The sequence below is a fragment of the Chanos chanos genome, chromosome 10 (genome assembly GCF_902362185.1).
Source record: "Chanos chanos chromosome 10, fChaCha1.1, whole genome shotgun sequence".
Taxonomy (NCBI): Eukaryota; Metazoa; Chordata; class Actinopteri; order Gonorynchiformes; family Chanidae; genus Chanos; species Chanos chanos.
The window spans coordinates 175,444-187,500 of NC_044504.1; the positions used below are offsets into that span (position 1 = coordinate 175,444).

General features: G+C 41.0%; 1 protein-coding gene across 1 annotated transcript in view; it reads right to left on the reverse strand.

Annotated features, from left to right (window-relative positions):
* Window positions 1-543: 543 nt before the first annotated feature.
* mylka (myosin, light chain kinase a) overlaps window positions 544-12,057 on the reverse strand; it is a 58,143-nt gene continuing 46,629 nt past the window's right edge. The window contains exons 20-29 of the mRNA XM_030786506.1: window positions 9,352-9,387; window positions 9,061-9,151; window positions 8,564-8,767; window positions 7,982-8,199; window positions 5,990-6,113; window positions 2,988-3,140; window positions 2,033-2,156; window positions 1,564-1,668; window positions 1,009-1,135; window positions 544-782 (exon numbers count right to left, since the gene is read on the reverse strand). Coding sequence (XP_030642366.1) covers window positions 544-782; window positions 1,009-1,135; window positions 1,564-1,668; window positions 2,033-2,156; window positions 2,988-3,140; window positions 5,990-6,113; window positions 7,982-8,199; window positions 8,564-8,767; window positions 9,061-9,151; window positions 9,352-9,387 — 1,421 coding nt within the window. The remainder of the gene's footprint in view (window positions 783-1,008; window positions 1,136-1,563; window positions 1,669-2,032; window positions 2,157-2,987; window positions 3,141-5,989; window positions 6,114-7,981; window positions 8,200-8,563; window positions 8,768-9,060; window positions 9,152-9,351; window positions 9,388-12,057) is intronic.

Here is a 12,057-nt window from a genome sequence, read left to right on the forward strand (position 1 = left end):
ATTTTATAAAACTGCTCTGTAAAAGCATTTGCACATCTGACCATGTGACCATATTTTCTTTAACTGCTTGTGTGAGTTTAGTTTGACCCGTTATTGGGTTACATAATTACCATGTTACTTGATGTAGTCACAAATGACAGACCACATGTGTGATAAAAAGTGATAAAAATTTATTCTGTTACATTACCAAAAATGTAGTGCCATTGTACCATTGTGATAAGCACTTTGTCAAACCAGTACATAATATATTTTGAAAAGTGGAGGCCAAGTGCTTGAGAATCCTTTCAAACAGATTTAAATATAATAACATGATACAAGTGTGCTCAACAGAATATTTCAACCCTTTCACATCATATTTAATATTTAATAATGAAGTATTCAAAGACTCAACACTCCACACCTTAAAGATCATATGTATGTCTGCATGGGTCTGACAGAGAGTGAAAAAAAAGCCAAAGCTCAAGAGTGTAGTAAAGAAAAAGAATCACATCTGGTTGTCTTATTTATCCGTCTGACCTTATTTACCCATCCATAATGTACCACTTACTCTTCCTCCTCATGCTCCTCTTTTCCCCCCATCACCTCCACAATCAGCTCGGCGGAGCACGTGGCCTCCCCTATGCTATTGACAGCCTTACAGGTGTATTTGGCATCGTCCTCTCCACACACCTCAGAGATCACCAGACTACAGTTCCCATCTTCATCGTAGTCAATCTGGAAGTGACGGGTCTCTTTGATCGGCTGGTCGTCTTTATACCAAACAACTTCGGGATCAGGGAAACCTGTGAACACACACACATGCACACACACACAAGCCCTCCACAACATTAGTGTATACAGGATGTTATTAATGTTACAGTTACTCATGGAATAAAACAGATTACACAGGAGTGCCTCATATGACATTTCCAGGCAGGTAAGTCATATCTGTCACAAAACCTCAAAGCTCAAAAATCTCTTTAATAAGTTTAGGAGAATTGTCTAATGATGGATGTAGACACATGTTACCCTCAATTTTGCAGTCAAAACAAGCAGCACTGCCTTCCACCACTTCCACATCCTTTATGATTTTACTGAATGTGGGCTTAACCGGGGTCTTCTCCTCACAGATCAGCCCTGTCACAGACTGGATATCCTCTGCACAGACACAGGACAGAACACACAGACACTGTCATCAGCAATACTGTCACTAAGGTCAGCAGTATGTCTGTGTCAAAGATATTAATGAATCCCACAGAGTTTCATTTAGCGTTAGAATCCAGCATCATGGAGAATGTTTTTTATGACACCAAGTAAAACTGACATTACTACACAACCACCACAGAAGTAGCTGTGCCTTAATGCACACAGGAGTTTGTCCTATCGGTGTACTAATGTGTTATGGCCACTGATGCATTGTGACAACCGAAATACGATTAAGTTTCACAAAAGGCCCTCATCATCTGAACAGTAATTTTTCTCTTCAGAACACCACAAGCAGCTCTCCTGCTGGCCAAAACAGACAAGGAATGGTTACATGTCCCCACCCAAAACATACACACGAACACACACACACACAGATACAGTTGTTATGGTACCTTGAGCTGGGGAGCCCTTCTTTGCATGGACACCCGCTAACATTGCCATTGAGGACAGTCGACCTATGGCTCGAACCGCGTGTCCTGTTTTCTGATAAAAAGACCACAATGTAATCAATGCTGTACATAAAACAGGAGAAAGCTGCCTATCAAGATGTGAATTTGTGAGTGTACACCATGTGGACCTTTCTTCTTACTGAAGAAACAGTGTTATGGATACTAATATTTCTGCAATAAATAAAAAGCATTTTAGTGTCTTAGACTTGTATACTGGCGTTTGTTTGTCTTCACCCATAAACTGGTGAACTTTACAAACAGTACCGTGTACAGTCTGTCACCCACATAAGAAATGTGTTGTTTCTGTTTAAAATGTCCCCCATCACTGTCCTGTCTCATCACATCCCTTTAGTACTTGACATAAGGCTGACACAGTCACACCATACTGTAACATTCACCTGCCATTTTCGCCTCAGGATATATCTCTTCATTCTCTCCTTGGACAGTTTCTTAGCCTCCATGTTTCTAGTGTCCTGTTTGAGCCAAGGATGTTGCAGGCACTGGTCACATGTCAGACGAACTCTGTGATCAGAGAGAAACAGAACTCAGACACACATTCACACAGGTCTACGGATACAAAAACTAAAAGAGGGAACATTTTAAGATTTCCAGAAAAGTGACTAGTAACAAAATTCCACCGGCATCAGGTGGGCTGTTCCATTGGTACCACTGGTACCGCTCTAATGAATCAGCACTGTTTTCTATGACACTGTCTGCCATACCACTCCAATGAATCAGCACTGTTTTCTATGACACTGTCTGCCATACCACTCTAATGAATCAGCACTGTTTTCTATGACACTGTCTGCCATACCACTCCAATGAATCAGCACTGTTTTCTATGACACTGTCTGCCATACCACTCCAATGAATCAGCACTGTTTTCTATGACACTGTCTGCCATACCACTCCAATGAATCAGCACTGTTTTCTATGACACTGTCTGCCATACCGCTCTAATGAATCAGCACTGTTTTCTATGACACTGTCTGCCATACCACTCCAATGAATCAGCACTGTTTTCTATGACACTGTCTGCCATACCACTCCAATGAATCAGCACTGTTTTCTATGACACTGTCTGCCATACCACTCCAATGAATCAGCACTGTTTTCTATGACACTGTCTGCCATACCACTCCAATGAATCAGCACTGTTTTCTATGACACTGTCTGCCATACCGCTCTAATGAATCAGCACTGTTTTCTATGACACTGTCTGCCATACCACTCTAATGAATCAGCACTGTTTTCTATGACACTGTCTGCTGCTGTCATTTTATTTTATGAGATTAAAGCAAACCCGAACTTTAGTGTGGTCACTCACTTCATGTCTTTAGTGTGGTCACTCACTTCATGTCTTTCTTCAGAAGACTGCTGATGAAATCTTTTGCTTCATCTGAAATCTCGTCAAATGCCTCGTCCTCAAAGTCCCAGGTGGCAGACGTGACGTTGGACAGTGTTTCACTATCATTATCGCCCATAAACGGAGACAGTCCACTGACCCTGGGCAGGGGACACCAAACAACAGAGAAATGATCAGAAAGCAGAAAATCCTATGAGCATAAAAAGACGGAACACTTTAAAACAGTGAGCGGCAAGCGAGGCCACACCCTGCTGGAGAGGACAGAAGATTACATTAAAAATAAATTAACAATGCACATGGCATAAGACAGTGGAGTACAACAGAATTAAGACATATTCACAGACCCCACTGGAGGACCTCAGACAGACAAAGTACAATTAGATATAAGCCACAAGAGAAACTAACAAAAGGGTCTGGAAACAAAAGTTTTTCTCAGTCATTTAGATGTTTCCCCAAGATGCTTGCCTCATTCAAAAAATTCTACGTAAGAGTAAAAACAACAGTAAAACGCATTGTAACTGTGAAAAGCCATGCAAAAGAACCTAAAACACGCGAGACCACATGTCCAAACTCATAAAGTCAGTCAGCCATCACAACACTATCACCTAATGGATCGCAGCCTTAGATCACTACATACACACTGACACAAAACATGCAAAGTATTTGCATTAAAACTGGACAGACTGTGCATAATGTTGTTGTCAATTCAAAGATGGGGAAAAAATTATTATAGTATTTATGTATCTCTAAATTCCCTACCATGACAAAATGAGGCAAAGGCAAGCCTGGTTACCCTTCCTCTGCAAAGCAGGCTTTTTGCCCCTGCCAGAGACCTGCTTCTTGCTCAGTTCTCAGGAACACTTAGCATTATTTGTGCCTATGGGAATTTATTGTCACAGTAACAATTTGCACTTGAGGGACTGACAGCATGTGTGCTCGTCTGCTTTTCAGTTGTGGGAAACATACTGAAGAACTGACTCACTGGAACAACACACTGAGGAACTGACTCACTGGAACAACACACTGAGGAACTGACTCACTGGAACAACACACTGAGGAACTGACTCACTGGAACAACACACTGAGGAACTGACTCACTGAAACAACACACTGAGGAACTGACTCACTGGAACAACACACTGAGGAACTGACTCACTGGAACAACACACTGAGGAACTGACTCACTGGAACAACACACTGAGGAACTGACTCACTGGAACAACACACTGAGGAACTGACTCACTGAAACAACACACTGAGGAACTGACTCACTGAAACAACACACTGAGGAACTGACTCACTGGAACAACACACTGAGGAACTGACTCACTGGAACAACACACTGAGGAACTGACTCACTGGAACAACATACTGAAGAACTGACTCACTGAAACAACACACTGAGGAACTGACTCACTGGAACAACACACCACACTGGCCTTTTCCCTCACACAAACACAGTGCGCCGTGTACATACTATCTGAAATACAATGAGTACAGTCTGAATGCAAAAGTACAGTTTTTTGTTTGTTTTTTTACCTCCATGGTCAATTACAATTACGTGCTCACAATAACAACTGCGTTCACGCTTTTGCAACTTGTGCTTTAGCATTTCAGTTTAGTGTGAACTCAATGACAAATGAATTAGTGATGTGGTCAGCTGAATTAATGCTGTTGATTGTGAGGGACTGTTTTGAAAACGAGGTTATGCATTTGGGGATTGTGTCTAAGCCAATAAGCAAAACTGTAACAATGCAGGGAACACCAAGTGATTTATTTATTTATTTAGTCGACTCAAAGAGCATGTTCATCCTGCATATATGGCCTCATAACAACCCTTAAATCATGTCAGTGTCCCAAACCGGAAGAGAGACTAGATGCATGCACAAGTTACTAGTGTTTATTTAACAAAGGACAGGCCAGAAAACAGCAGTGCAGGGATACACAGACAAGAGCAAGACCGGATTCAAAATAACTCTCTGACTTACTCAAAAACTAACAAGTTAGATGACACAAGACAACACCAAACACTGGACGAGGAAACTAAGGACAACCAGTAATATTTATCCAAACAGAAGCCAGGTTACATTACCAAACAGGTCTGTGCAATGATTGAATAATGAATTTGAATGAACCAAAAAAAAAAAAAAAGAACAGGAAGTGATTAAGCAAAGACAACCTAACTCAGAAGCAGCCAGTAGAAGGGGAGAGTGAGAACCAAGGTGTAAAGTCAAACACATACAGTTGTAGGTTTACACCATAAAAAATATATGCCATGCCAGCACTGGCCGGTATTTGTTCTCACAGGAAGTGGGAAGCGATAACTTTTATGATTAAGACAGGTTATATGAAACTATTTTCACCTGATGCACTTCAAAATGTAAACAACGAAAAACACTAGGTAAATTTTGGTCAACTGACATGCAACTTATTAAAAAAAATTAGATAAAATAAGGAGTTTCATGTCTGTTTCAGTGAATGCCAGGAGAGACACCTAATGTTACCATTACAGACTAACAAGTTGACATGTGTGGCTTTAGCACTAGCATAACTCATTTAATTTGCAGTATTTTGCAAAGTTATTTTTGAAAAAAATGAACTGCTCATTTGTTTGCAACAAAATTATGCATAAAATTTGTGGGGAAAAAAAAGAAAAAAAACACCTTTATAACAAGGGCTTTACACAGCAGCCCCTAGAAAAGTCATTCCTGAAAGACCAGAAAGACTTCTTGAGAGCAGAAAGTGTAAAGTTTAGAGTTTAGAGTTGTAGAGTTTAAGCAGACCTGTAGATATTCAATTAAAGTCAACCACAAACTTTAAACACTTCAAACAACATTGCTCAGAATGAAATGACTTTGAAGAAGGTACCACTGTTAGACAGAGTGCATTCTCAAGTCTTTCGTACCCATGATGAAATCATATTGTACACACGGGATAGAACAGAAGACCCCAATGCTACACATGTCAGTGGTAACCAATATGTACTTACAGGATATAGCAGATGACCCCAATACTCCACATGTCAGTGGGGTAACCAATGGCTTCATAATTGATCACCTCTGGGGCCACAAACTCAGGGGTCCCAAAGAGAACTTTCAGCGATCCTGAATTTTCTGTGGGAACAGAAAGACTGAGACTACATTCAAATATGCTTTTTCAAACAAGGGCTTAATGTGAAGTTATGCTTCAAGTAAGACTCCACAGTGCACAGGGACTGAACAGTGACTGTAAGACTCCACAGTGCACAGGGACTGAACAGTGACTGTTAGACTCCACAGTGCACAGGGACTGAACAGTGACTGTAAGACTCCACAGTGCACAGGGTCTGAACAGTGACTGTAAGACTCCACAGTGCACAGGGTCTGAACAGTGACTGTTAGACTCCACAGTGCACAGGGACTGAACAGTGACTGTTAGACTCCACAGTGCACAGGGACTGAACAGTGACTGTAAGACTCCACAGTGCACAGGGACTGAACAGTGACTGTTAGACTCCACAGTGCACAGGGTCTGAACAGTGACTGTTAGACTCCACAGTGCACAGGGTCTGAACAGTGACTGTAAGACTCCACAGTGCACAGGGTCTGAACAGTGACTGTTAGACTCCACAGTGCACAGGGACTGAACAGTGACTGTAAGACTCCACAGTGCACAGGGACTGAACAGTGACTGTAAGACTCCACAGTGCACAGGGTCTGAACAGTGACTGTAAGACTCCACAGTGCACAGGGTCTGAACAGTGACTGTTAGACTCCACAGTGCACAGGGACTGAACAGTGACTGTTAGACTCCACAGTGCACAGGGACTGAACAGTGACTGTAAGACTCCACAGTGCACAGGGTCTGAACAGTGACTGTTAGACTCCACAGTGCACAGGGTCTGAACAGTGACTGTTAGACTCCACAGTGCACAGGGTCTGAACAGTGACTGTTAGACTCCACAGTGCACAGGGTCTGAACAGTGACTGTTAGACTCCACAGTGCACAGGGACTGAACAGTGACTGTTAGACTCCACAGTGCACAGGGTCTGAACAGTGACTGTAAGACTCCACAGTGCACAGGGACTGAACAGTGACTGTTAGACTCCACAGTGCACAGGGTCTGAACAGTGACTGTAAGACTCCACAGTGCACAGGGTCTGAACAGTGACTGTTAGACTCCACAGTGCACAGGGTCTGAACAGTGACTGTTAGACTCCACAGTGCACAGGGACTGAACAGTGACTGTTAGACTCCACAGTGCACAGGGTCTGAACAGTGACTGTTAGACTCCACAGTGCACAGGGACTGAACAGTGACTGTTAGACTCCACAGTGCACAGGGACTGAACAGTGACTGTTAGACTCCACAGTGCACAGGGACTGAACAGTGACTGTTAGACTCCACAGTGCACAGGGACTGAACAGTGACTGTAAGACTCCACAGTGCACAGGGACTGAACAGTGACTGTTAGACTCCACAGTGCACAGGGACTGAACAGTGACTGTAAGACTCCACAGTGCACAGGGTCTGAACAGTGACTGTTAGACTCCACAGTGCACAGGGACTGAACAGTGACTGTTAGACTCCACAGTGCACAGGGACTGAACAGTGACTGTTAGACTCCACAGTGCACAGGGACTGAACAGTGACTGTAAGACTCCACAGTGCACAGGGACTGAACAGTGACTGTAAGACTCCACAGTGCACAGGGACTGAACAGTGACTGTTAGACTCCACAGTGCACAGGGACTGAACAGTGACTGTTAGACTCCACAGTGCACAGGGACTGAACAGTGACTGTAAGACTCCACAGTGCACAGGGTCTGAACAGTGACTGTTAGACTCCACAGTGCACAGGGTCTGAACAGTGACTGAAACAGGTGTCCTCTTTCTGTGCATAATTAGAATACAGTCCAGCATTAGCCTCACATTTGACAATCAGGCTGATAATCAAATAAAATAAAGTAAAATTAATCTTTAGATGAGACCAAATACTTACCCAGCCTGCGAGCAAGGCCGAAGTCAATGAGCTTGATTCTGCTGCCTGTCTTGTTGACACACATGATGTTCTCTGGCTTCAGGTCGAGGTGGACAATACCCTGCTGGTGGATGAATCTCACTCCATCTATGATCTGCAGCATGTATTTAATAACTTCTCTTTCAGTCAGCTCAAAATCCTCATCGATGATCCGCTCAAACAGCTCTCCTCCAGAAATCCTACATTACACAACGAAACCAAACTCATATCTGCTGCTCATAGTGACATTTCAATGCCAAGTGATGTAAGTAACACTTGATTATTCATGGATTACTCAAGGATTATCAATGGATTCATTATAAGCCACTATTAGCTGTTTGAGACTAGATCATTTACTAAGATGTATGGAGATTTATCATTCTGCAGATCTCAGAGTTCATTTTATGCTTATATGTTAATGTAAGGTTATTGTGTTAATATTCAGGCTCGTGAACAGACCACAGTGTTTCTGGTTTGTCAAAGGTGTATGAAAATTTACATATCATTTCTTCTTTAGAGATTGGCAAAATTTAAATAACAATTTGAAAAAAAAAATCTACTCACATTTCCAAAACCATGACGATGTCTGACTTGCCTTCGAATGCATCTACACATTGGACAAGCTTTGGGTGATGCAGACAGTTCATGATGGAAATTTCTTGTCGTACATTTTCTTTCTCTTTGTCAGAATAAGCTTTGATAAACTTTCCAGCCCAAACTTTTTTTGTTGCTTTTTCTACCAGTTTACAGACCGTCCCAAATTTCCCCCTGTAAAATTAGGGAAAGACATGAAACATTTATAAACCAGATATTCAAATCCATTATGAATTAACTTATTATGCACTCATTAACGATGACAAATATACAACAAATAACATCATTAACTCACAAATATCAAATGTTTAATGACTAATATTAGTTATTTAAATGAGAATATCACCTATTAGCTAACATTCCCTTTTCAAGAGGTCAAGCATAAGGCTCTGTTAAATACTGGCATATGGACACATCATTAAATCTATAACCAGCAGCTGGTCATAAAGCCAACTGTTCATACTCACGAGCCCAGTCGTTCCTCTACATCATAGAGATCTTTCACTTTCACATCTGTTCTGATGGCCACTTGTCGGTATTCTGGCTCTTTCTCTGACTCTACAGCATGAGACAGTAACATGTTTACTGTATGTGGATGACAGACTAAATATTGCTCTATCGTGTCATATCCTATATATTGACATTAACAGATATCATTACACAACATTTGCAGTAAATCCTTCATAAATGACAGTGAAATGTAGCGCTGAATTGTTCACATCTCTAGTGAGCTACATCATAAAAGTCATTATATTTACCATCATCGGATGGTTCTGCCTCATCCTCTTCATTCTCTGTGAAATGACATGTAATAGACTACTATTAAAACACGGCATACATATGAAAACACACAATAGTAACAAAACGCAAAGAAATGTGAAATATTTTGGAAACCCATCTGGTAGTAAGTCAGCATCAGAAACAGTTTAGGCATTACATTCAAATTCAAGCTGAAGTTTCAGGGAGGACAAAAATAACAACACAGTAAGAAAAGGGTTTGTTTGTTTGTTTGTTTGTTTGTTTTCAGAAGTATTTAGCTGTGTTTGTCCACTTGAGTCTGTACCGGTGGTGTCAATGCTAATCCTAAACAGTCAAGAACATACACATTCCTCATTTCATGTTGATGCCACCCAAGAAGAATGCAGACCAAATTAAATAAGAACAGGTGGGTAAGTTTTCGCCAAAGTCTTGACTTCATCTGTCAAATGTAATCATATGAGAGCCCCAAATAACAGCCAGTAGGTAATGGCTTCACACTAAATCAAGCATGACCAATTATAATGACTTCACACTAAATCAGGAATGACTAATCATAATGACTTCAGCATCTTAACATAAAACTCTCTCAGAAGGGTGTCAAGCATAGAGAAGAGGAGAGGAGAGAAGAGAAGAGAAGAGAAGAGAAGAGAAGAGGAGAGAAGAGAAGAGAAGAGAAGAGAAGAGAAAAGAGAAGAGAAGAGAAGAGAAGAGAAGAGAAGAGAAGAGAAGAGAAGAGAAGAGAAGAGAGCACAGAAAATAAATAGCATCCACGTTTGGAAACAAGGATTACAGTGCACAATTAACAGAGGCTTGAATAACACAGGCTATAAAGTGTACACAATGAATGATGTTGCTAACTGACCTGTATTCACATAACTGACTGTTTACTCATGTAACTGACTTTAATTCACTTAACTGAACTCTATTAACTTAACTTACCTGAATTGTATTAACTTAACTGACCTGCAACTGTACAATTGTTTTGCAAATTTCATTTTAACTGAAGGACTGGAAGTGGTTACGACTGCTTGCATTAAGCTTCTCATTATAATACTACAGAAACGTCTTAGACATTGCTAATCATAGAATAGCTCTATTTCACAGGATTGTGTCGACTGATTAAATCACACAATTAATAGGTCTGAAAATGCCCGTCACTAGTATGATACAATGAATGCTTCTTTCTCTAGGGATGCTGTTGATTTGTTCAGGTCAATAGTCATAACTGCAGAAATTCTGCTTGGCAGCTATGATGTCTATGATGATGATACTTATTATTAGGGCCCGAGCACCAGAGGTTATCATTATTATTATTATTATTATTATTATTATTATTATTATTATTAGGGGCCAAGCAGCGAAGCTGCACACATCTACTGTAATTGTTAGAATTCTCCACTATTATTATTATACTTTGTCACACGGGAGTCTATGGCAGCCCATAGAACCGTATGGTAAAAAGTTGTGAAATTTGGCACATCGATAGAGGACGGTCCAAGGTATCCAGTCTCCAACTTTGGGATCAATCCATGCATCCCTGTAGTACTACCAACAGGCCAAATTTCAAGGTACATTTTTGCTTATAACTTTTGAACCCTTTCTCCTAGAATTATTATCTTTTTTTCTCCTGAATCCTTGGGTCATGTCAAGTCGAATGCAGCCATTGCCTTCAATTTCTGCCTATTAGATTTTCTGCCACTTTGAATTTTTGAAAAACCTTTTGCGATCTGGTCCTAGACCATTGATCCTGCCAGCACCAAATTTGTTACATATCATCTACATTGGGGTCTGATCAAAATTTGTATACAGAATTTTGCTAGGCCAAATGATATGGCCGCTGTCGTTCAATGAAATTCGATGGTGAAGACTCCAAACAGGAAGTGAGCCATATCTCAGCAATGCTTGGTTGGATTAATGCCAAACTTGATACACTTTATTGGGGGGGGGGCTACTGGGTACCCACCATGTTTCATGAATTATGGCCACATGGGGGTGCTACTCCAGAAAAACACAAAAAAATATATATTCAAATACCCATAAATCCAGTACGAAAGCAGATATTTCAACCAAACTTCTTGTGCATCATCACAGTAAAGAGCCCTAACCAAAATATTATGCACCCTAGGTGTCGGCCATTTTGTTTGTCGGCCATCTTGTTATTGGCAAATTTTAATGTTTTTCTATGGCAGGTCAGAGAAGCCCTAGGTGGTTCCAGGTGAAATTTTGCATCCTCATAGAACACAGCCGAAGGTATCTAGGCACCAAATTTGGGGTCAATCCATCATTCTCTGTAGCTCCACCAACAGGCCAAATTTCAGAGTACCTTTTTGCTTATAACTTTTGAACCATTTGTCCTAGATTAGTGATTCTCATTTCCCCTGAATACGTCGGTCATAATGCACTAAACAGACTCACCCACTGAATTGGATTTTCAAATACAAAAATTAGTCCTATATCGTTCATCCTGTCACCACCAATTTTGGTCGGTATCATGTAGGGAGGGGTCTGAACAAAAGTTGTATAAAGAATTTTGCTCAAAGAAAAGATATGGCTGCTGTCACCCGATGAATGTCAATAGCGAAGACTCCAAAACAGGAAGTGAGCCATATCTCAGCAGTGCTTGGTTGGATTGATTACAAACTTGGTTCACTTCATTGCCAGGTAGAATACTGCATACCCACATAAATGAACCCTCTGTTTTGGGC